Source organism: Ornithorhynchus anatinus, chromosome 20 (assembly GCF_004115215.2).
Source record: "Ornithorhynchus anatinus isolate Pmale09 chromosome 20, mOrnAna1.pri.v4, whole genome shotgun sequence".
Taxonomy (NCBI): domain Eukaryota; kingdom Metazoa; phylum Chordata; class Mammalia; order Monotremata; family Ornithorhynchidae; genus Ornithorhynchus; species Ornithorhynchus anatinus.
This window is the reverse complement of record NC_041747.1, coordinates 26,668,765-26,693,547: the sequence shown is the minus strand read 5'-3', so window position 1 is coordinate 26,693,547 and position 24,783 is coordinate 26,668,765. Positions and strand designations below refer to the sequence as shown.

The following is a 24,783-nucleotide window of genomic DNA, read 5'->3' as shown; positions in this document are numbered from 1 at the left end:
TTCGGATTCCAGAAGTTACGACGTGTCTAGCGGGCTCAGAGTCGATAAGGATTCGTTGAGTCCTAGGGAAATGTGATCCGGGGGTCTATAAGAAAGCATTCGGGGTCCGTCACGTGACAGAAGCAGAGGTAGCCTTGGTGTGACAAGACGGAAGAGGTGGGGGGGGGGGGCGGTGGGGTGGAGAGGCGGCCGGGAAGGAGAGGAGGGGAGCGTGCGATAACCGACCCGTGTCCCTCCTCTGACGATATAGTCGAGCTCGTATTTATGCTGGTTTAATTACCGCTCAGGACAAATCTCCGAGCCGGCCGAGACGTTTCCGTGGTTTCCGTAGTCGGCGCGATGATGACGGCGGTGACCGGTTACCAGGCAGCCTGGTCTGTTGAGAGGCGACGTGACCTGGTGGAGGGGGCTCCGGCCTGGGAGTCTCGGGGGATCTGGGTTGTGATCCCGGCTTTGTCACCTGCCCGCTGGTGACCTCGGGCAAGTAACTGCTCTGTGCCCCCGTTCTCTCACCGCGAGCCCCGCGGGGTGCCCAGTAGAGTGATTGGCACGTGATGAGGGCTTAAAGACTGCAGTCATTATCCGGTGCTTAGAACAGTGTTCGGCGCTTAGAACGACGCTTGGCAGATAGTAAGCGCTTAGCAGATACCATTATTATCATCACCATGACGTGTTTACTGTGTGCCGAGCACTGGGGTGGATGCAGTGTAATATTATTGTTATAATCATCTGTGAAGCCCTTATCTTGTCGAGCACCGTGATGATGACGTCGGTATTTGTTAAGCGCTTACGATGTGCAGAGCACTGTTCTAAGCGCTGGGGAGGATCCGGGGTGATCAGGTCGTCCGTCGTGGGGCTCACAGTCTTCATCCCCATTTTACAGATGAGGGAACTGAGGCCCAGAGAAGTCAAGTGGCCCGCCCCGAGTCACACAGCTGACGAGCGGCGGAGCCGGGATTCGAACCCAGGATCTCCGACTCCCCGGCCCGTGCCCTTTCCGCCGAGCCACGCTGCTTCTCACGAAGCGCCGGGTGGATACGCGGTATTCGGGTTGGACACGGACCGTATCCCTCGTGGCACTGACACTCTCACGTATTGGTTCGTTCGTTCATTCGGTAGTACTCGTTGAGCGCTTACTATATGCAGAGCACTGTCCTGAGCGCTTGGAAGGTACAGATGGGCAACAGATACGGTCCCCGCCCACCGACGGGCTTACGGGAGTAAGAATGAATCCCCGTTTCACAGATGAGGAACCTGAGGCGCAGAGCAGTTAAGCGACTTGCCCTGGGTCATGCGGCAGACAAGGAGCGGAGCCGGGATTAGAACTCAGATCCCCCCCCGACTCCCAGACTTGCATTCTTTCCACTAGGCCACGCGGTTTCCGACCATCAGATCAGACTCGGTCCCCGACGCGCGCGGGGCTCCCAGTCTAAGGGGATTCTTGGCGACGGGTTATTTTTACGTTTGCAGGCTGGTTGGTTAAGCCCTCCGAAGACACTGCCGCGCTGTCCGATCTAAACGTACGGTGGGATCTGATTTCTCAAATGAAGGCCGAGAACATAAAGCACTTTCTCCGGTAAACCTGATGTTTGATGTTATTTTTTGAAAACGATTACGTGACTCTCGATTTAAGCTGAAACTATCTTGGAGATGACAACGGTGACCCTCTCCGGCACCCCAACCGATCGTGCCCAGGGGGTGGACGGGGAGATTTTTCAGCCGTATTTATCGAGTGCTTACTGTGTGCCGAGCGCTGTACTAAGTGTCCGAGGAGCCACAATATACTAGACTTGGTAGATACGCTCCCTGCTCCCAAGGAACCAGACTGTGAGCGCACCGTGGGCAGGGAACGTGTCCGTTGAGAAGCGGCGTGGCTCGGCGGAAAGAGCCCGGGCTTGGGAGTCAGAGGTCGTGGGTTCGGATCCCGGCTCAGCCGCCTGTCAGCCGCGTGACTCTGAGCAAGTCACTTCGCCGCTCTGCGCCTCAGTGACCTCGTCTGTCAGATGGGGACGAAGACCGTGAGCCCCACGTGGGACGACCTGATCGCCTTGTATCCTCCCCGGCGCTCGGAACGCTGCTTTGCACACAGTAAGCGCTCAACAGATGCCGTCATCGTCACTTACCGTTCTACTGTACTCTCCCCAGCACTCCGCACGGAGTAAGCGCTCAATAGATACGGATCGAATAAAGGAACTTAGGGTTTGCAGGAGGAGACCGACGTGCCGGGCGCTCGCTGGAGGTCACCCGTAGGCAAGTAGCGGAGCTGGGAGGAGAAGCCAGGTCCTCTGACTTGTAGGCCCGGGCTCTTTCCACCAGGCTCCATCTCCTGCTTACTGGCTGTCTTCGATCTCATTTTTCAGTTCCTTTACGAAGTTCCCTCACCCGGCAGGAACAGAACAGAACTTGCGACTCGCAAGGCAAATCCAGGCCCAGTGGAAGGAATTCGGCTTGGACTCGGCCGAGCTGGTCGCCTACGATGTCCTCCTGTCCTTTCCCAACGGGAGCAATCCCAATTACATTTCGGTCGTGGAGGAGCACGGGGCTGAGGTGAATCTGCCTGCTTTTCTGGCTGTTGCCGAAATCTGCTAGCATTGATCTTCATTTGACGGTATTTGTGAGGCGCTTACCGGGTGCCGGCCGCTGGGCTAAGCGCGTCGGTGACCAGGCGATCGGGGTGGACCCGGTCCCTGTCCCACGTGGGGCTCACTGTCTCAATCCCCATTTTACAGGTGAGGTAACTGAGGCGCAGAGAAGCCAAGCGACTTGCCCGTGGCAGAGCCGGGACCGGAGCCCGGTTCCCTTTTCGCTCCCAGGCCTGCGCTCTAGCCGCTAGACCGCGCTGCTTCTCTTTGATGTGAAACCAGAAGGTGACGTCAGTCAGTCGTCTGAATCGCCTCATTATTCAGGAGAAGAGGTGTCTTCCTTTAAAACCGCCTTCTTTCGAGCGCTGCCCCTCTGCCTGTCGACGGTCACGGTCCGTCCTTTCAGTTCTTGGATCGGCGAAGTGTAATCTTGTGAACGTTTCTCTGACCGTTCACTCGAGCGTGGGGCGTCCGTGGAGGTGAGGGGAACGACTGCTCCCCTGTTAAGGTGGACCCCCCCCCCCCGGCTTCCATTACCCCAAAACGCTGAAAAGCAATGCGGCCTGGTGGAAAGAGTACGGACCCGGGAGTCAGAGGACCTGGGTTCTACTACCGACTCCTCCACTTTTCCGCCGGGCGACCTCAGACGAGTCACTGCTCTTCTCTGTGCCTCAGTTATCTCATCTATACAGTGGGGAATAAGACTGTGAGCCCCATGTGGGAGAGCCACCGTGTCCGCCCTGATTATCCCGTATCTACCCCAGCGCTTAGTACAGTGTCTGGCACATAGCGCTTAACAAATACCAGACTCGTTATTAAAAACAAGACCTGAGAGTCAGGACTGAAAAGCCCCAGAACGGTGGCTTTCTGGTGTCGTCTCTCACTGAGACTCAATCCGATTTAATTCAGTCATATTTATTGAGCGCTTTACCGTGTGCAGAGCACTGTCCTAAGCGCTTGGGAGCTTGCAACATTTTTATTATTACCATTTTAGTATTCTTACAGAACCAAGCCTGAGAGTCAGGACTGAAAAGACCCAGGACGGTGGCTTTCTTGGTGTAGTCTCTCACTGAGACTCAATCCAGTTTAATTTGATGGTATTTATTGAGCGCTTTCTGTGTGCAGAGCACTGTCCGAAGCGCTTGGGACAGTAGAATACAACACTAAACAGGCACATTCTGCGCCACAGTGAGCTCACAGCCTGGAGTGGGAGACAAACGTTAATAGAAATAAATAGTGCCACCGACGGGCGGTCCAGTCGGAGAAGTTAGCACCCGTGCACATTAGAGAAGCAGCGTGGCTCAGTGGAAAGAGCATGGGCTTTGGAGTCGGAGGTCATGAATTCAAATCCCAGCCCTGCCACTTGTCAGCTGCGTGACTGTGGGCAAGTCGCTTCGCTTCTCTGGGCCTCAGTTCCCTCATCTGGGAAACGGGGATGAAGACCGGGAGCCCCACGTGGGACAACCCGATTCCCCTGTGTCTACCCCAGCGCTTAGAACAGTGCTCCGCACCCAGTAAGCGCTTAACAAATACCAACATTATAAAGAGGCCGTCAGAATTCTTGCCTGACCGAAACAGAACCGACCGAGAGTCCGGTTTGGGGTGTTAGATCATAGGAAAGCTTCCCAGCCCGATAGCCGTCATGGCGCCACTCGAATAACGTCAGAACCTTTTTGCTTCAGAGTTGTCTCTTCTTTGAATTCTTGCCAGATTTTAAACACCTCGTTCTTTGAACTGCCTCCAGAAGGATACAGAAACGTCTCCGAGTTGGTGCCTCCGTATAACGCTTTCTCCGCCCGAGGCACGCCTGAGGTAAGGGGGAGAGCTGGCGTTTTGCGAAGTCCCGAGGCGTTTGTTTACGCCTATGAAATCCTCCCTAGAGGACTAAACCCACCGATTCTGCCCTTGGGAAACGACAAGGAGATTAATCCGACTTCGGATGAGCGTAGCAGCTCAGTTGACGTTTGAGCCCGCAGAACCTCTTGCAAGGACCCTTGGCTATATTTTATAGGCACTTTACTAATTGCTGTACTCTCCCAAGTGCTTAGTACACTGCGCTGAACATTAGCGCTCAATAAATATCCTCGGTTGATTATTCAGTTTCTTCCTGCGAGGTAAACGCGTGTCCCGAATGGACCTCCGGTCGCGTCTTAAACTGGAAACGTTCCGGAAATTTCTGTGACTCTGAGCGGCAGGGCCCAGGATGTACCTCATTTGTTATTACGGTGTTCATTAAGCCCTCACCGTGCGTCAAGCCGGGATAGATACAAGTTAAGTTGGACACGGTCCTTGTCCCAGGAGGGGCTTACAGACTAAGTAGGAGAGAGGACGGGTATTTAATCCCCGTTTTTAAAGTTGAAGAAACTGAGGCTCCGAGAAGGGAAGTGACTCGGTCGAGGGAACGGCAGGCAGATGGCAGGGGAACCCGGGTTCCCCGACTCCCAGCCCCGAGGCCTTTCCGCTCATCTGTTTACCTCATGGGGATAGAGGAGCAGCGTGGCTCAGTGGAAAGAGCCCGGACTTGGGAGTCGTCAGAGGTCGTGGGTTCGAATCCCGGCTCCGCCACTTGGCAGCCGTGCGACGGGGGGGGCGGGTCGCTTCACTTCTCTGGGCCTCGGTTCGCTCATCTGTAAAAGGGGGATGAAGACTGGGAGCCTCACGTGGGACAACCCGATGACCCTGTAGCTACCCCAGCGCTTAGAGCAGTGCTCTGCACATAGTAAGCGCTTAACGAATACCAACACTATTATTAATACCTGCTCTCTCTCTCACATTTTGCCTCTTAACCCCACGTGGGATAGGGACTTTTATGTGCAAAACCATATACTTTACTCTTTCCCCTGTGTGGAACTTATTTTGATGTCTGTCTCCTCCTGCAGGCTGCAGGCTCCTCGTCAGCAGGGTTCATGTCTACTGACTTAGTATCGTTCAGTACGGTGTCCTGCACGGGGAGAAGCAGCGTGGCTTAATGGGCAGAGCACAGGCCTGGGAGTTGGAGGACCTGGCTTCTGGTCCCCGCTCTGCCACTTGTCTGCTGGGTGACCTTGGGCAAGTAGAGCCCGGGCTTCGGAGTCGGAGGTCGTGAGTTCGACTCCCGGCTCTGCCACTCGTCAGCTGCGTGACTGTGGGCGAGTCACTTTCGCTTCTCTGCCTCAGTTACCTCATCTGTAAAATGGGGATTAACTGTGAGCCCCACGGGGGACAACCTGATTACCCTGTATCTGCCCCAGCGCTTAGAAAAGTGCTCTGCACAGAGGAAGCGCTTAACAACTACCAACATTATTATTAACATTATTACCTTATCTGGAAAATGGGGATTAAGCCCGTGAGCCCAACGTGGGACAGGGACTACGTCCAACCCAATTACCTCGCAGCTACTCCGGCGTTTAGTACGGTCCTTGGCACGGACTAAGAATTTGACAAATACTATTATTATTATTATTAAATGCAAATCGATTATAATTTACCCTAGTGTTTAGCACGCTGTTGATGCACAGTGAGCTCTTACTAAATACCACAATTAGTGGTGTTATCAATGTGAAGGCCATAGCTGCAGGATCCTCCTGGTGGAGCAGAGGTTTTAGAGCAGCGGAAAAAAAGAAAACAACTTTGAAACCTAAGCTACTGAGCGGCACGGTCTCGTCACAGCAGTATTTGCTGTTGGGCTGTGGGCTGGGCCCGTCTTCTGAAACGGTCTCGGTGGTTCGGGCCTGCCTCTGGTTCAACGTGCTACAGGGGAATGCTCCCGCTCACCTCATCATCCCAACGGTTAATTTTTAAACCTCTGGCTTTCACAGGGAGATCTCATATACGTGAACTACGCTCGGACTGAGGACTTTTTCAAACTAGAGCGGGAGATGAATATCAACTGCACCGGCAAGATTGTTATTGCTCGATATGGAAAAATCTTCAGAGGGAACAAAGTAATGGCTCTGTCTCTTTGATAACCTGGTAGAGGCAGGAAACTAGACCCCTCTTTCAAACTGCAAATAGGGAAGCTCTTCCAGAATGTGAAGTACACTTAGAGAAGCAGCGTAGCTTAGGGGATAGATCATGGGCCTGAGAGTCAGAAGGTCCTGGGTTCGGTCCTGACCCCAGCTCCGCCTTAAGCAAGTCCACTTCACTTCTCCGGGCCTCAGTTACCTCAACTGTAAAATGGGGATTGAGATTGTGAGCCCAATGTGGGACAGGGACTGTGTCCAATCCAGTAACCCTAGTGGTTAGTACAGCGCTGGAACATAGTAAGCGCTTAACAAATACCATTAATATTATTATTATTCTCTGTGCCTCAGATACCGCAACTGTAAAATGGGGATTAAGAGAGTGAGCCCCATGCGGAACAAGGACTGTCGCGATTAACCTGTATCTACTCCAACACTTTGAACAGTGCTTGGCACAGATGAACAAGTGTCATAATTATTATTAGCATTAGAGAATATTCTTTTTCCCCTTTCCTCCCCGCCCCCTGACAGAACAGGCTAAAGAGAAGAGGACTTTGGGGAACTCATTTTAATCTCCACTCAAGTCTTCAAGGTGGGGTGGGGCTTCCCGGCTAGAATGGAGGGAACTTGTCAGGGAGGCCGATGTGAAGCTGCCCGGGGTAGCGGGTAGAACACAGGCCTGGGAGTCAGAAGGTTACGGGTTCTAATTCCGGCTCTCCGCTCGTCTGCCGTATGACCTTAGGCGAGTCACTTCACTTCTCTGGGCCTCGTCTGTAAAACGGGGATTGAGACTGCGAGCCCCTCGGGGGACGGGAACTGCGTCCAACCCGATTTGCTTCTATCCACTCCAGCACCTAGTACAGTGTCTGGCACATAGTCAGCACTTAAATAACACAGTTATTATTATTGTAATTATTACGTCCCATTTCTTCCTCCTGCTGCCCAGGTGAAGAACGCCATGCAGGCTGGAGCCTCGGGGCTCATCCTGTTCTCGGACCCGGCTGACTACAGCGCGCCCGGCGTGGAACCTTACCCGAAGGGCTGGAACCTCCCCGGAGATGCCGCCCAAAGGGGGAACGTGCTGAATCTCAACGGGGCCGGTGACCCCCTCACGCCAGGATATCCCGCCAAAGGTGAGCTTCGGGCTCACCCTCCCATCCCGGGAGGTGCCTCGGAGGCCGTTTCTCTGCCGGTGAGACAGCGGGGACACCCTGAGTATGGGGGATGTTGGGGAAAAGAGCTTAGCCTGGGAAATAATGATATTTCATAACCAGGTGTGAGGTTTGTGTGGCAACTAAGCGGTGGAGTGGATACGAGATAATCAGGTCAGACACGGTCCTGGTCCCACATAAGGATCACGGTTCAAAGTCGGAGAGAGAACAGGTATTGAATCCCCCTTTTATAGATGGGGAAACGGAGGCACAGAGAAGTTAAGTGACTTGCCCAAGGTGGTAATAATAACCGTGGTATTGGATGAGTGCTCACTGTGTTTCAAGCACTAATCTAAATTGTGGAGAAGATACAAGATAATCAGCTCGGACGCGGGTCCTAGTTCCGCCTGGGGCTCACAGCTCTAAGTGGGGGAGAGACAAGGTACTGAATCTCCCGCTGGGAAAACTGAGGGACAGAGAATTTAGGTGACTTGCCCGGGGTAGTGATAACTGTGCTATTTGTTAAGCGCTTGATACGTGCCAAGCACTGTTCCGAGTGCTGGGGAATATACAAGGTAATCGGGTCAGCTACGGCCCCTGTCCCACGCAGGGCTCCCAATCTAAGTAGGAGGGGGAACGGGCATTGAATCCCCATTTTCCATATGAGGTAACTGAGGCACAGGGAAGTTAAGCAACTTGCCCAAGGTCACCCAGCAGGCAGGCATATAGCGGAGCCGGGATTAGAACCCGCGTCCTCTGACTCCCAGGACTGTGCTCTTTCCACTAGACCCCGCTGCTCCTCAAGAGCCCAAGGTTACACAGTAATCAGATAACGTGGCTGGGATTACTATCTAGATCCTCTTGACTCCCAGGCCTGGACTCTTTTTACTAGCCATGCTGCTCAGGCTTTTAGTCCAGGCAAGAATAGAGGCTGTGAACTCCCAGGAATCAGGTCAGTGAATCCAAACCCCAGCACAGCTTTCAATCAATCGATCGGTTGTACTTACTGAACGCTTACTGTGTGCAGAGCCACACTGGACTAGGCTCTTGAGAGAATACAGAGCAACAGAGCTGCTAAACACATTCCCTGCCCACAGAGAGTTCAGAGTCTAGAGGGGGAGGGAAAAAAACCCAATCTTTTTATTATATAATCTATTACAACATCCTAAGAAATATAATCTATATTAATTTTAGCTAGCTTTGCCTGGAAGGTCATGTGTCTAGGAGGTCTTAAAGCTCTTTAGGGGAAACAACAGTACCTTTCATCGTATGCGAAGAAACGGTCTCTCTCTGCACACCCTAATATTATCATTTTTCCCCCTCCCTATTCATCTGGCTCTCTCCGGTTATCTACCTCCCGGGAGACTTCCTGTATGGGAGTTGCATCGTTTTCCTGTTGAACGACAAAGTGATCTTTAATTGTCATTGAAAATTGAGGGTAGCTGAATAAAGAAAAAGCGAGGCACTCACAACCTTGCCAACATGGACTGCTTTACCTTGAAAATGTTACGGGACGCAACCAAGAAGAAAGTAGACGTAGTCCACATCACATGCTCTTCATTTTGCAGAATACACCTTCAGGCACGAGGTCGGCGAGGGTGTCGGAATCCCCAAAATTCCTGTTCATCCCATCGGATTTCACGATGCAGCAAAGTTATTACGGTACGGTTTTGTAGAATCATGGTATCAGTTGCTGGGGGAGCTACAGAATCAGCAGATTGTTCACAGTCCCTTCCCCTGTCGGAGGTAGGGAAAGTAGGTATCTTATCCCCATTTCCTACATGAGGAAACTGAGGTTCAGAGAGTCTAAGCAGTCGGCTCAAGGTCGCATGTGGCTGAGCCGAGAGAAGAATCTCCGTCAACTCAGCAGTTGTCCAGTCGCACTTCCACTTAATCTAGACCATAAACTTGTCATGGGCAGGGAACCTGCCTCCCAACTCTGTAGTGTTGTATCCTCCCAAGCATTTAGTACAGTACTCTTTACGTGCCAAGTGCTCGATAAATACCATCCATTGAAGTCCAGGCTTGTAGTTGGACAGCAGGTTAATGCTTTGATTCCAAATTTCCACCTTTTAATTTAAAACGAATGTCCTTCTGCCTCATTGACCAAGTGCAACATCTTTATCTGCCTAAAGGACCCTTTTGTAGGGGAAAATAACAAAGGGGAAGCATTTTTGGCGTGTCGTGTCCTCTTTTCCAAAGGCGTAAGAAATGGAGCGTCGCTCTTGCTTTTTTTGATCTTTTTTCTGACCACTCTGTTCCTCCTCCTTACCTCTGCCTCTCCTGTGAATGTGTGTGGTGCTGTCTGTTAAGAAGAATGCTTTTTGGACCTAGTCGCTCACCTTTATTTCCCAGGTGTCTCTGGCCTTTCCAGAGGCCAACCAGCCCACCATTTAGCCAAGTAGATTAGAATTATCAGTTGTTGAGAACTGTCAGGTGACAGACATACAAGCGTGCCAGCCTCTGAATTCAGAGAGCTGGGAAATTGCTGCCCACTTCCTTCAAGTGTTTACCGGGATTAACGATTGCAAACGATTGCACGTTACCAGAGAGTTATTTAAAGCCTCCTGAATTGTCTGCTGTGCTGTTGTGTGTTTTCTATTTCTAGTAAGCTCACTGGAGGCGGGCAGTCGATCGTGTTTATTGAGCGCTCACCGTGTGCGCAGCAATGTACTAAGCATTTGGGGAAAGTACGTTATAACAGAAAAAAGACACATTCCCTGCCCACTGTGAGTTTAAGGTGTAGAGGGGAATAAGTGTGAATTTCTATTCACACTAATAGAAATGAATAAGAGATGTGTACACTAAGTGCTGCGGGGCTGGGAGGGGGAATGAATAAAGGGAGCAAGTCAGGGCGAAGGAGAAGGGAGCGGGAAAAGAGGAAAGGAGGGCTTAGACAAGGAAGGCCTCTCGGAGGAGATGGGCCTCCAGTAAAGCTTTGAAGGTGGGGAGAGAAATTGTAGGAAATGTGTCTAGTAACTGTGCGTATCGTACTCTCCCAAGCGCTTAGTAAAGTGCTCTACACACAGTAAAGCACGCAATTAAATACCATCGATTGATTGATTAATTGGTGTCCCCGTCCTCATCCCAGCCCTATAAGCCAGGCGAACAGAGATTTCGTTATCCCTTTCTTCGTTTGTAAAATGGAAACAGGGATACTGTGCAAGTTGGAACACTTTACAGATGGGATTGCAGAACATTTTTCAAGTATTTGTGATACGAATGTTAATAGCATTCTGTTGTGGGTGGCCCAGATTTCAGGCATTTCCCGCAGCGGTTTATTGATTGATAGCATTTTAGGGATTGGGGTTGGGACAGTGAGGCTCATTATCTTAGCTGCGTGGACTTTCTGGCACACGATTTGAAGCAATATTATTCGGCAGTTTGCCCCAGTTTTCAGGCTTAAATTAAATGAACATTAGGCGGTAATGGAAAGTAAACATCCACTGAGACTGCAGTTATTGTAACGTAGTGTGGGGCTCAGTCCTCGCTGCATATCTAACGGGAAGGTAATGAAGTGCCCAGATTTTTATCAGGTCGCAGAGTGCTTAGGGGAGTTGCATGTTATTTCCTAAATTTGTGGAGGCAAAATGTAGAAGAAAGACTATCAAGCCCGTAAGCTGATCGCCTAGATTTAGGCTGGTAGCCACTCTGATATTTTAATATAATGGAGTCGGAGTGTACAGGGATTTTGTCTCTTAAGGTCATCCGAGTGTCACAAGTTGTAGGTTGAGCTGGTCTAAACTTTCCGATTTTCTTTTCTTTTTCTTTTTTGGTTCTCCACCACTCCTGGCTTTGACTTTTGTGCTCAACAGGCAGTAAACAGTACAATCAATCGGTGGTAAAATTTACTGAATGGTGACTGTGTGCTGAGCGCTGTGTTAAGCGCTTGGGAGAGTTCAGTAGAGGAGGTAGACACAATCTCTGCCCTAAGGGAACTTAGAGTCCCCTTGGGGAGACAGACATTAAAATACATTACAGGAAGGGACGTAGCAGCGTATAAGGATCTGGACATAAGTGGAAAGTCCCGGTGGACGTGAACGCGGGTGCGAAGTTAGGGAATGCATGTGGCATTTAAGGGCTTACTATATATCAGGCACTTCTCTAAGCACCAGAAAAGATGCAAGATGATCCGAAAGACTTCCCGGAGGACCGAGGGAATATCCCTTCCAGCTTCCCTGCCTTCCTTCACCGGTTCTGTTAGCTTCTTCCCTCCCGTGGCCTCCCTCCATGGTACCCTCCCCTTCCAAGGCAGTATTTCGGACTTCGGTTTCTGTTAGCAACCCCAAGTAGCAGAGGGAAGGCGGGGCTCAGAAGAAGTAATGATAACATTTCTTTCTGGCTTAGGCAGGAAGCTGAGCGAATTTCCTTAGGAAGCAGGCTGGTTTTTCTTAGAAAGTGAGGTTAATCAGTGATTTGTTTGTCCTGCTGTTATTCTCCTCAGCAACATGGGCGGGCCTCCTCCACCGGACAGTGGCTGGAAGGGAAACCTGAATGTGTCCTATAACATTGGGCCTGGCTTTGTGGGCGAAGATTCTTCTCGGTAAGCCCTCCCTCCTTCCCAGCCCTCTCCCTTTCCCGTGGAATCACGGTCTGGGTCGGGGACTGCGTCCGATCTGATCCAATCCTTCTGGACTGTACAGCGCCCTTAAGAGTGTAAGTTCATCGTATTCAGGGATCGTGTCTACCAGCTTTGTATTGCACTCTCCCTCGTACGGTGGTCCGCACACAGTAAGCGCTCAATATATACGATATAATGGATCTTTTTCCTAGAGCTTACTACTTACTGTAAGTTTGCGTTTAATTCTGCCCTCATCGAAAGTTAGTAGAAATATTTACTCTTTCCACCTTAATTCCCTTCTTAAAAAACATGCAGACGTAACATAAGCGACACTGTATTATCGAGGTGTTTCTCTGGAAGATTCCCTTTTAGTCTGTGGTATTTGGAGCAGGGATTTTATGGGCTGCACCCTTGATTTCCTTTTTGGGCACAAATCTATACATTCATTGAAGACGCTTTTGGCTTTGACAGCCATTTCGAATTTCCATGTAGGAAATCACCACAAATTAGGAACTTCCAGATTCTGTCCAAAACGGATAAGTACGTGGTTCTTTGTTTTTCACTGATAAGGAAGCGCAACCTTCTTCCAACTCCTTTCTAGAGCTAATCAAAGCCGCCAGGCGATTATATTCGTATATATACCTTTTCCCTCTGTGTGTCAGAAGCAGATTACTCTGTTACTTTTATCCTCTAATTTATTTTACCCACTTCTTGGATGGAAATCACCAACAACAGCAAGGAAAAATAGTCATTTGCTTCAAGTGGGATTGCTGTACCATTTCACTGTCAATTCTGAAATTTCCATGTGAGAGAATTTTTCACTGGGCCACGAGGCTGTAAGCTCGTTACGGGCAGCGAACGGGTCTGCTCATTTTGTTGCCGTCAACTCTCCCAAGTGCTTAATGCAGTGCTCTGCACGTAGTAAGCGCTCAGTAAATATCATCGATTGAAGCTCACGCACCATTGAAGTGCCCTGTAGTCGTTTTTGTTCAATTATCCCCCAATCCTACTCACTGGAGGGAGTCATTGTTATCATATTGTTATAATGAGTGCAAGTTGATTCTGAGGTTTTCTAAATTTTTTTTTGGATCGGTATCCCCTAAGCACTTGCTATGCGCCCCACAGCACTTAGGTGCATATCCGCATGGTCTCCCATTTCCCCTATTTGTAATTGACTTTAATGTCTGCGTCCCCCTTCAGACCATAAGCTCCTCGTGGGCAGGGATCGTGTCTACCAACTCTACTGTACTGTACTCCCCCAAATGCTTAGTTACAGTGCTCTGCATATAGAAAGGGCTCAACAAATCCCACTGATGGATCGATAGTGTCCCATTTAGCTCCTGTGAGGAGCTTTTTAGTTTTTATTACCACCAGCTACTTAGAGAAGAACCTCAAATTTGGGGATTAAAAAGGCAAAGAAGAAATTGTTCATCCTGACGACCACCCCCTCTAAGAAATAATATTATCGTCTTGTTTGCTGCTGCAGAAAGGTGAGAATGCATGTCCACAACTACAATAAAATAACGAGGATTTACAATGTGATTGGAACCATCAGAGGTGCAGTGGAACCAGGTAAGCATCACTCTCTGCAGGCCTGGCTGCAGAAGCAGCGTGGCCTAGTGGATGGACCACGGGCCTGGGAGTCAGAAGGACCTGGGTTCTAATCCCAGCTCTGCTGCTGTCTGCTGTGTGACCTTGGACAAATCACTAAACTTCTCTGGGCCTCAGTTTCCTCCTCCATAAAATAGGGATTAGGCTGTGAGCCCCAAATGGGACAGGGACTGGGTCCAACCTGATTACCTCGTACCTACCTCAGCGTTTAGAACAGAACTCGGCATATGGGAAGGGCTTAACAGATACCATAAAATAACCCCAGAAACGCTCAACGAATATATTCAGTCGATTTCCACATGGTTCCCATTCTCCTCAGTTCACATCTGCCCCAGCGCTTGGTAAGCACACGGTAGGGACTTAACACGTACCTTAATGGTGGTTATACTTGCAGACAGGTACGTTATTCTGGGAGGTCACCGAGATTCCTGGGTATTTGGCGGCATCGATCCGACCACCGGAACAGCCGTTCTCCAAGAGATCGCCCGGAGCTTCGGGAAGATGGTGCAAGGAGGTAAACGGATAAAGGGTGACGGTTCGGTGGGTGACCAAAGCATCCGTGAGCGGCCAGGGTCGGTTTCCTGCTCTGTGTATCTGTGGGGAGTTGCTATTTCGTTTTCAGCGTGATTCTCCCTCAGAGTCTCCAGAAGCCACCCCATCCCCCTACTCTCCTAGATCGTGAGCCCTGGGTACGACAGGGACTGGGTCCGCTCTGCTTGTATTTGATCTGCTTTGGCCCTTAGCACACGCTGAACGGATGCAAATTATTACTGCTATTCCGTTCCCACATTGCCTTTTCTTGCCTGCCCCTGGAATCCGTGGCTTCTGTGGTTGTGGTAATGGCTTCTTGCTCCCTGCTCCGCTCCAGAAGAGGGCTGAGGAGTCAGCCCAGGGCAGGGAGGAGAAACTTAAGCCAGTTCCAGTCCAAATTTGTTATCTGTGCTCTTGGCGTTCTGGAGAGGGTACGAGACTAGGGGCCCAGGAGACCCGGGTTGAAATCCCGGCTCCTCTCTGGCCTACCGTGGGTCCTTGGACAAGTCACTTGCCCTCTCTGGCCCTTTTTCTCCACCTGAAAGTGGGGATGGGACAGATTGTGAGCTCCAAGCATCTATCGCGAGGTTTAACAAATAAGCACTTAATGACAGCAGCAGTAGTAGCAGTAGTAGTGATAATACTAAAATAACTCGGTGAAGGAGATTAAGGGAGAAGTGCAGAAATGAGATTCTGGGGTATCTGGAAAGAAGTTATCAATTTTCCTGTCTTTAAAAGTAAGTCAAGTTACTCTGCACGTAGTACTCTGCACGTAGTAAGCCCTCTGCACATAGTAAGCACTAAATAAATACCATCGATTGCGTATATGATTGCAGGCTGGAGACCGAAGCGGACGATTATTTTTGCTAGTTGGGATGCAGAAGAATTTGGACTCCTGGGTTCCACAGAGTGGGCTGAAGTAAGTAAGGAAAATCACTTTTGGTCATTACCCTTGTTTAATAATAATGCTTAGTAATGCTGGCATTTGGTAAGCGCTTACTATGTGCAGAGCACTGTTCTAAGCGCTACAATGACTCGTTGGCATTGTAAAGCTCAAGGCACCGCACCTAAAGTCCCTTTTGCTAAGCAGCATGGTCTAGTGACTAGAGTGTGGGCCTGGGAGTCAGAGGGACCTGGGTTCTAATCCCAGCTCTGCCAGTTTGCTTGCCGTGTGACCCTGGGCAAGTCACTTGACTTCTCTGTGCCTCGGCTTCCTCAACTATGAAATGGGACTACTTGTTCTCCCTCCTACGTAAACTGTGAGCTCCACGCGGGACCGGGACTGTGTCCGACCTAATTGACTGGCACCTACCCCAGCGCCTCGAACGGTATTTGACATATAGTAAGCGCATAGAGTAAGCGCTTAACGATTACCATAAAAAAAAAACAGCATCCTAAATCTGGAGGAAGGCGGGCGAATGAAGAGCACAGGAGTATTTTGTTTTCATCCATTCATTGATTCGTGTTTATTGAGCATCTGCTGTGTGCAGAGCACTGTACCAGGCAGGTGGGAGCATGGAGCAGAGGGACAGATTTGGTCCCCGCTCTCAAGAAGCTTTCAATATAATGGGGTACAAAGGCAGATCTAAATTCAGTGTGTGTGTGTGCTTGTAGGGACATGTGTATATATACGCACACTCACAAATAGAGTGTGTATAAGGACAGGAGATAAAACACATTTCATGATCATCTTATGACGATTGGTGCGCATTTTTGATCGTCGTTTCAGATCTGAGCTGCCCCAAATGCTGACCAGCTATTGATTTATAGAAGTCGGCATTTCCGTATTCACCCTGGAAAAAGGTCCAAACCAGAAAACTCACTGTAGACCACCACAAATGACACCATTTTCTACAGTGTCCCTAGAGTCTTTTCTATTTTGACGGTGTCTCCCTTCTGAGGAAAAGATGTCTCGTTTCAGAAGTGCTCACCGGTTCCTGGGGCAAACCAATGGTTGGCGTATCCTGGTTTATCTCTGCCCGTGGCTGCGGGGTGTTTGGAGAGATGGTGTGTTGGCTGGCTTCCTCCACAGTTATTTATCTCTAGCTCACTGCTGAGGACAGCCATTCTGTTGTAGGTCGCTGGCTATTTTCACCGAATCAACGGATCACTTTGTACGGTAATAATAACTAACACAGTTCTGCCTATATTTCATTTATAGGAGAATGCCAGAATCCTGCAGGAGCGAAGCGTGGCTTACATTAATTCGGATTCAGCCATAGAAGGTAACTCCCATTTTTGCTTAGAAAATCCGCATTAAAGCACAGGATTAGGATCTAGAGGTCGTTTTTACCTTTGTCCCATTAGGGAGATCAGTGAAGTTGGGAGTCTTCTACCTCTTTTTAATAATCGTGGTTCACGTTAAGCCCTCACTATGTGCCGGGCACTGTTCTAAGGGCTAAAGTAGCTAGAAACGAATCAGGTGGGACACGGTCCCAGTTCCACACGGGGCTCGGCCTTAATCCTTGTTTTAAAGACGAGGTGACCGAAGCACAGAGAAGCGAAGTGGCTTGCCCAAGGGCACACGGCAGAAAAGTGGCAGAATGCTCTTTGTGGGGACTTGAATCCCGCACAGAGAACGTCTTTGAATTCTCCAGGGGTAGAGCCCCCACTTCCTCCCTGTGGAAATGGATGCGTAAGAAGTTTCATGTCACAAAGTGTATTATCCCATCTCATAAGCACAGGACGCCCTTTAGGCCTCGAAGGTAGAACCCCCTGTTGAATATGGAAGGTCCCAACTTCTGTCTCTCGGCAGGTGGAAGGGAAGGAAGGGAGGGTCAGGATTTTATGTCAGTCTGTCAGTTTTATGTCAGTTCTCGCTGTGGCTCTGCCTTTCTCTTCGCCTCCCTTTGGTCTCTCATTTTCTCTCCTAGGATAGTATGACTTGGTATTCTTCCCCATTATTTAATATGTGCATCCGCTTCCTTTTAATTGTGAACGTAATTTCCCTCTTGAATTTCTCGGGGACCGTCATCCCTGACCCATATGCGTGTTTCTAAGAACAATGCAGCGGTGGACGCGGGATAAATCGCTCTCCCCATTTGTGATTGTTTTCAGGGAACTACACCCTGCGGGTCGACTGCACCCCCCTTCTCTACCGGCTGGTGTATCAGCTGACCAGAGAGGTACCACCACGGCCCCGGTCCCCCCCCCCCCGCCCTGGGCCTTGGGGGCCCTTTGCCATCAGGAGCCCCGAATTGACTGTGGCCACTTTAAATAGCCCCCTGAGCCACACAGGTAGCAGGGTCGAGAATCAATGAGGCGGTGGTATTCATTGGGCGTTTACTGTGCACAAAGCACTGTTCTAAGCACTTAGGGGAGTACAGTATTGCTGGCAGGACTCCTTTCCTACCAACTGATCCTTTATCCTTGGTTCTACCTCCTGCACAGTGGGGAGAAAAACCCATCAATTAATCATATTTATCGAATGCTTAGTGTATGTAGGGCACTTTTGGGAGAGTACAGCACATGCCCCTCCCACAGTGCGCTTACAGAAAGGTGGCACGGCTCAGTGGAAGGAGCACGGGCCTGAGAGACGGGAGATCCGGTTTCTAGTCCCAGCTCCGTCTCTGGCCTGCTGTATGACCTTGGGCTAGTCACCTTGCCTCTTCTAGCCTCAGTATTCTCCTCTGGGACATGGGGATTCAATACCTGTTGTCCTTCTCCCTTAAGCTGGGAGCCCAGGGGCTGTGTCTAATCTGTTTACCTTGTATTACCCCAGCCTTTAGCCCGGTGCTTGGCAAAGAGTGAATGCTTCCTGAACGGCATCCTCATGGTTAAGAGGGAAGCCGGTCTAAGTGGGCGTTTGGTCTCATCCCTTGAGTGACCCGCTGTCTTGCCGTGCTGTGAGCAGGCGGTAAGAGGAGGGGGCGAGCCACTGCCGCTCATAACTCGAGCCGGCCCGACGCCCTAGCCCAGTTCATGCGGAATCTGCCTGGCTGGTGGACCCACAGCCCTCTGTCTGCCTAGCCCATCTCCCTTTTAGAGGGCTGCGGGTATCTGTCAATCGATCGATGACATTTACTGAATGCTTACTGTGTGCAGAGCACCGTCCTAAGCGATAGAGTACAATCAGTGGTATTTATCGAGTACTTACGGAGTGCAGAGCACTGTACTGAGCGGTTGGGAGAATACGGCAGAGTTGTCGGTCACGATCCCCGTCCTCAAGCGGCTTGCAGTCTACCAGTTATATCAGTGGAACACCAACCGCGTGCTCGGCGCTGTACTGTTTGGGACAGTAAATAAGAGTTAGAAGACACGGTCCCTCTCCACAAGGAGCTCAGAGTCCAAAGGGAAAGACAGACACGTGATAATTTACAGCAAGGAAGAGGAAGTGCAGAAACAGCAGAGCATGTGGAATTGATTTGCCCTAAAGCGGGTGTCACAGGATTACGTGGCGATTCTTCCGATAAACTCGGGTGATAAAAGATCCTTTTAACGGGGCAGACGTCACTGAAGTTCACACGTCCACACCTGATAATTTACAGCAAGGAAGAGGAAGTGCAGAAATAGCAGAGCACGTGAATTGATTTGCCCTAAAGTGGGTATCACGGCATTAGGTGGAGATTTTCCCAATAAACTTGCGCGATTTGAAGATCCTTTTTAACGGGGCAAGCGTCACGAAAGTTCCCACGTCCGTGCTGTCCCCGATTCCGGCCTTTAAAATGATGCTTTCGCCTTAACCCTCGCTTTTGAAATCAAGCAGCCCGTATCGGTGAAATTTATTTTATCGAGTGCTTACTGGGGGCAGAGCACTGTACTAAGCGCTTGGGAAAGTACGCGACGACAGAGTTGGCAGATGCGGGCCCTACCCTTCAGGCATTAGCAGGGGTTGCTTTAATAAGCGTCGTGGCTACCTAACCAGTTCCAGGTTGAGCCTCGGCGTCTTTTCACCAGGTGCCCAGTCCTGATGATGGCTACAAAGGCAAGTCCCTTTATGAGAGCTGGCTGCGAAAGGACCCGTCCCCCGAGGGGAAGGAAGTGCCCAGGTAACGTTTGCCCGGTGACCTTTTAGGCTCACTGCTTCTCATTAATCGCTTCAGGCACTCTGGCTGGGGACCGACACGCATTTTCTCTGTGGCCAGGGAACGTGCCCGTTATATCGTCGTACCGTACTCTCCCGAGCGCTTAGTACGGTGTCTAAGCACGATAAGCGCCCGCTAAATACAACTGGCTGACTAGAAGGGGCGGTTCAGGGATTCGTTCAGTGGCGTTCTTCCGTTGTCGCATTTATTGAGCGCTTGCCGGGTGCAGGGCACTGTACTGAACGCTCGGGAGAGTACGATGTAAGAATAAACGGACACATCCCCTGCCCACAGCGAGCTTATTGGGCTCACGCCAAGTGGTTCTGTTTGTCTAGCATGGCTGGCGGAAGCTGATAATTCAGCAGTCGTGGGGGACGACTCTTCAGGGGTTCCCGGAGCACTAGAGGTGCTTTTTATTGAGCGCTGGTAAGTGGAAAGAGACCGGGCTTGGGAGTCAGAGGTCATGGGTTCAAATCCCGGCTCCGCCGCTGGCCAACGGTGTGATTTTGGGCAAGTCACCTCTCTTCTCTGCCTCTGTTACTTCATCTGTAAAATAAGGATTGAGACTGTGAGCCCCACGTGGGACAACCTGATCACCTTGTATCCTCCCCAGCACTCAGAACAGTGCTTTGCACATGGTAAGCGCTTAACAAATGCCATCATTGTTCCTAAGAGTGTGACCGAAGCACGTGACGTGATTCCGGCTCTCACCGAGCATTCCCTGTAAAAGGGAAGACAGGCATAAAAATATCGGTGGGGAAATCGGAGTGAGGAGTCACCGGACAGTTGTTTAAGCATCCGTACGCCGGGGCCAAAACAGACAGCCGAGCGCTAGACGTAGCCGGCGAGACGAGGGCAAGCAAAATACAGTCGGGAACCAGATCGGATCTTGAAAACCGTCCGGATGGTATTTAAGTGTTATTGAGTTAGCGCCGAGTCTTCCATCGTGGGGGAAGCCTGATGTGCAGAGCAGCCTCCTGATTCAGAGACGACCTGCTCACGGGGCTGCTAAATGGCCGACGGACCCTGTGAGCACCAGGGTTAGGCTGAGCAACACAAAGAAAAATAATTACGGTATTGGTTAAGTGCTTACTATGTGCCAAGCATTGTCCTAAGCACTGGGGTAGTAGATACAAGCAAAACCACATGGGGCTCCCAGCCTCAGTCCCCATTTTACAGACGGGGCCCGGTGAAGCGACTCGTCCGAGGTCCCACCGTTGACAAGTGGCAGAGCCAGGATCAGGACCGGGGCTTTCTGACTCCCAGGCCCGTGTTTTTTCCACTAGGCCACGCTGATTCTCTAAGAACAATTAATAACGTACGCACGCGTAGCGATACGTCGAATACTGACTTACGGGGAACGTCCGTCTCCCATCAGACTGAGCGCCGTGCCGTTTGGCGTTCGCTCTCCTGGATTTCCGCCTCTCCCGGCGCCGCCCAGGGTGATACTGAAGTTCACCAGGCGGAGGTTTATCGGGAGAAGAAAGGAGATGGTTCTGTTCAGCGAAACCGCATCCCTTCGGGGGAGCTCTAGAACACCATCTGTCTGTTGCGGTGTCAGTCTGTGGGCCGGGCTTGCCTTACTGGTTATTACTTGGCCTTCCGATATGTAAATGCCCCCGGATGTTTATTCTGGAGATTCATCCATCGTTTAAATGGAAGTTGACGCTGATGAAGTGGAAAGCAGGCGATGGCCTTGTTTGGCTGTTTAACAGGAGCCCTCATTTTGTCACCCACCAACTCAACCGTTTTTCCTGGAGTATGCCGATTGAATGAAGCCGACGTTCTGGTGCCTGGTTTTCCTCTGCGGCCGGTTTATTTTTTTCCCCCCCTTTCTTCTGCCTTCATTTTGGGGATGGTCCTTGCGGCGTGTAAGCTTCGCGCTGGCCGCCGGCTGGTGCCAGCGAGTCGCGGCTCACACGGGCCAAGGCTGGAATTGTATTAAATGCTCAGTTTCTGGATTCAGGGATCGAGTCCCTTTTCCTGGCTCCCAAAGCCTTGTTCCCGAAAAAGGAGCACGGAATAGGCTTGTTCCCGCAGGGGAACGTCAGCACGTTTCCATTAGGCTGGGTCCGAATGGTTCCCCCCCCCCTTTTCCTCTTCCCCCCCAATATGGTATTTGTTAAATGTGTACTATGCGCCAGGCACTGTACTAAGCACTGGGTTAGATACAAGCGGATCAGGCTGGACACAGTCCCTGACCTACACAGGGCTCACACTCTTAATCCCCACTGAGGCAACTGAGGCACAGAGAAGCGACTTGCCCAAGGTCACCCAGCAGACCCGGGGCGGAGCCAGGATTAGAACCCAGGGCCTTCTGACTCCCGGGCCCGGGCTGTAGCCGCTAGGGCCACGCTGCTCCTCTAAGGGCGAGAAGCTTTTTTCCGTTGACCGCTCAGAGCTGACCTCTCCCACCCCGCTGACCCGACTGCTCTTTCTTCTCCTCCTCCAGAATCAACAAGCTGGGATCTGGAAGCGATTTTGAAGCGTATTTCCAGAGGCTCGGAATTGCTTCCGCTAGAGTCCGTTACACCAAGAATAGGGTAAGTCATTTTATTGGCCAGACTAAAATTTTTGGTTGATGCTTCCGGTTTGCTGACGTGATCTCCCAGCACTATCAGTCAGTCAGTCAGTGGTAGTAATAATTACGGTATTTGTTAAGCGCTTACTGTGGTGCCAAGCGCTGTTCTAAGCGCTGGGATAGGTGCGAGGTATCAGGTTGTCCCACGTGGGGCTCACGGTCTCCATCCCCATTTTGCAGACGAGGTCACTGAGGCACAGAGACGTGAAGCGGCTTGCCCAGAGTCACACAGCTGACAAGTGGCGGAGCCGGGATTAGAACCCATGTCCTCTGTCTCCCAAGCCCTTGTCCTTTCCACTGAGCCACGCTGAGAAGCAGCGTGGACTAATGGCTGGGGCCCGGGCCTGGGAGTCGGAAGGACCTGGGTTCTGATCCCCCACTTTTCTACTGTGTGACCTGGACAAGCCACTTCATTTCTCCGTGCCTCAGTGACCTCGTCTGCAAAGTGGGGATTAAGACGGAGAGCCCTGTTTGGGACAGGGACCGTGTCCAACCCGGTTTACAAGCGGACACGTTTAAGCACTTCACAGATACCAAATATTGCGCGCTGGGGGACGAGCACTGCACTAAACACTGGGGAAAGTTCAGTAGAGCTAGTAGGCACGGTGCCTGCCTTCAAGGAGCCGACAGTCTAGCGGGGGTGGGGGACAAACACGAAAGCAGATTTCCCGTAGGGGAAGCTAGCCAGTGCAGTGAAAACTCTCTAGACCGTGAGCTCGTACATGAGCGTGATGTTACACTGTACAGTCCCAAACGCTTAATACGGTACCTTGCAGACAGTGAGCGCTCAATAAATACGATTAATAATAAACAGTAGAACTTCTGCACGCGCTGAGTTTTGCACAGGTTGGGCCCCCTCCGAATCAGCCGGCACCGGGAGACGAGAGCTGTTTGAGTCTGTGCTTTGAGTTGGTTTCATCTCGGCCCGACATGGAAGCAGCGTGGCTCAGTGGAAAGAGCCCGGGCTTGGGAGTCAGGGGTCATGGGTCCGAATTCCGGCTCTGCCACTTGGCAGCTGGGTGACTGTGGGCGAGTCACTTCACTTCTCTGGGCCTCAGTGACCTCATCTGGAAAACGGGGATGAAGACCGTGAGCCTCACGTGGGACCACCCGATGACCCTGTATCTCCCCCCAGCGCTTAGAACAGCGCTCTGCACATAGTGAGCGCTTAACAAATGCCAACATTATTGTTATTATGTGGCCTTCACTCTGCAGTCTCCTTTGCTTATGTAAACCAGTTTGGATCTGACATACACGTTCCCTCTGCTTCCTCCCCCTCCGTAGAAAACGGACAAGTTCAGCAACTATCCGGTCTATCACACCATCTACGAGACGTTTGAGATCGTAGAGCAGTTTTACGATCCCACATTCGCGAAGCACCTCGCCGTCTCCAAAGTACGGGGCGGGCTAGTGTATGAACTTGCAGACTCGAAGGTGATCCCTTTCGACTGTCAAGACTACGCGGGGGCTTTAGCGAACTATGCCTCCGGGATCTATAATCTGTCCAAGAAACATGAGCCACGAGTTAAGGAATATGGAGTGTCGTTCGGTAAGTGAGATTCGTTATCATCACTATCGTCAGTAGTAGTGATAATAGCTGGGGTATTTGTTAAGCGCCTACTACGTGCCAGGCATTGTTCTAAGCACTGGGGCGCACACGGTCCCTGTCCCACATGGGGCTCACAGTCTTAATCGCCACGTTACAGATGAAGTAACCGGGGCACAGAGAAGTTAAGCGACTTGCCCAAGGTCACCTAGCAGGCGTGTGGCAGAGCTGGGATTAGAACCCAGGTCTTCCCCGACTCCCAGGCCCGTGTTCAATATTTAAGTACATACGACGTACCGGACACTGGGCTCAGCGCTGGGGGAGATCAGTCGGTCGGTGGCGTTCACTGGGCGCTTGCCATGTGGAGAGCACTGAACCGAAGCGCTTGGGAGATTACAGTACAACGGATTTGACAGACCACGTTCTCTGCCCACAAGTTTACAGTCTAGAGATAGAAATTAGTCAGCTCAGACACCTTTCCGATCTCATATGGGGCTCACAGTCAAAGTAGGAGGGAGAAGGGGTAATTGAATTCCCATTTTGCAGATGAGGAAACCTGGACCTGGGAGGGGAATTCATGGATTTGGGAGCGAGGAAGGACCAGAGAAGCACGTTAGGTTCAAGAGACCCCAGACGGGCTGCCGCGAACCGGTGCGCGTGCGCTGTCACTGCGAGACACTGCCTGCCCCGTGTAACAAGTGATGTCACGGGCATATGTTTAGAATCCACCATGCCCGTGACAGGCTGATCCCAAGCCGAGCAACTGTTTACCACTGACTGTTTATTTTACAGAGCCCCTGTTTTCTGCCGTGAGAAACTTCTCGCGGGCTGCCACGGAATTCCACCGAAGATTGGCGCAGATAGATTTGAATGAGTAAGCTGAAAGGGCGGTGGGTTCGTTTCAAGAGGGGAAAGGGGATGAGCCGGTAGAGTGCTTTCCTCCCGCTGTGCATGAATCCCAAAACCATAGCAGGCAGGCCCAGAGCATTGTGACCTTCCACCCTGATGCGCAGAGCTGGAGAACACTGGCGTTTTGGAAATCTGCAGGATCTGGAATTGGGATTCTGGAATTCTAGTTCTGCATCAAAGAGAAACTCCGGCTCACCGTCTCTTCTCCACCTCATCTATCCTCATTTTGCCCCTCTCACACCCAAGTCCTTCTGACTCCCGGACGTTCACCGTCCCTCGATCTTGTCCCGCTTGCCGTTGACCCCCTTGTTCACACTCTCCTGCCTGGAATTCTCACCCCCTTCAC

At 51.0% G+C, this 24,783-nt stretch overlaps 1 protein-coding gene across 5 annotated transcripts in view; it reads left to right on the top strand.

Annotated features, from left to right (window-relative positions):
- The window catches only part of LOC100081595 (N-acetylated-alpha-linked acidic dipeptidase 2-like), a 35,137-nt gene that overhangs the window by 7,208 nt on the left and 3,146 nt on the right, over positions 1 to 24,783 (top strand). For 4 of the 5 annotated variants that reach the window (XM_029048584.2, XM_039914981.1, XM_029048580.2 and 1 more), the window contains 16 exons: positions 1,471 to 1,576; positions 2,361 to 2,547; positions 4,293 to 4,394; positions 6,380 to 6,505; positions 7,470 to 7,656; positions 9,243 to 9,336; positions 12,119 to 12,217; positions 13,722 to 13,807; positions 14,241 to 14,360; positions 15,214 to 15,296; positions 16,539 to 16,602; positions 17,435 to 17,502; positions 19,274 to 19,365; positions 21,854 to 21,944; positions 23,267 to 23,531; positions 24,321 to 24,402. In XM_029048584.2, coding sequence (XP_028904417.1) covers positions 1,545 to 1,576; positions 2,361 to 2,547; positions 4,293 to 4,394; positions 6,380 to 6,505; positions 7,470 to 7,656; positions 9,243 to 9,336; positions 12,119 to 12,217; positions 13,722 to 13,807; positions 14,241 to 14,360; positions 15,214 to 15,296; positions 16,539 to 16,602; positions 17,435 to 17,502; positions 19,274 to 19,365; positions 21,854 to 21,944; positions 23,267 to 23,531; positions 24,321 to 24,402 — 1,778 coding nt within the window. In that variant the 5' untranslated portion in view covers positions 1,471 to 1,544. Of the gene's footprint in view, positions 1 to 1,470; positions 1,577 to 2,360; positions 2,548 to 4,292; positions 4,395 to 6,379; positions 6,506 to 7,469; positions 7,657 to 9,242; positions 9,337 to 12,118; positions 12,218 to 13,721; positions 13,808 to 14,240; positions 14,361 to 15,213; positions 15,297 to 16,538; positions 16,603 to 17,434; positions 17,503 to 19,273; positions 19,366 to 21,853; positions 21,945 to 23,266; positions 23,532 to 24,320; positions 24,403 to 24,783 lie in introns of those variants that run through there. The other variant, XM_029048583.2, reaches the window with a different exon arrangement.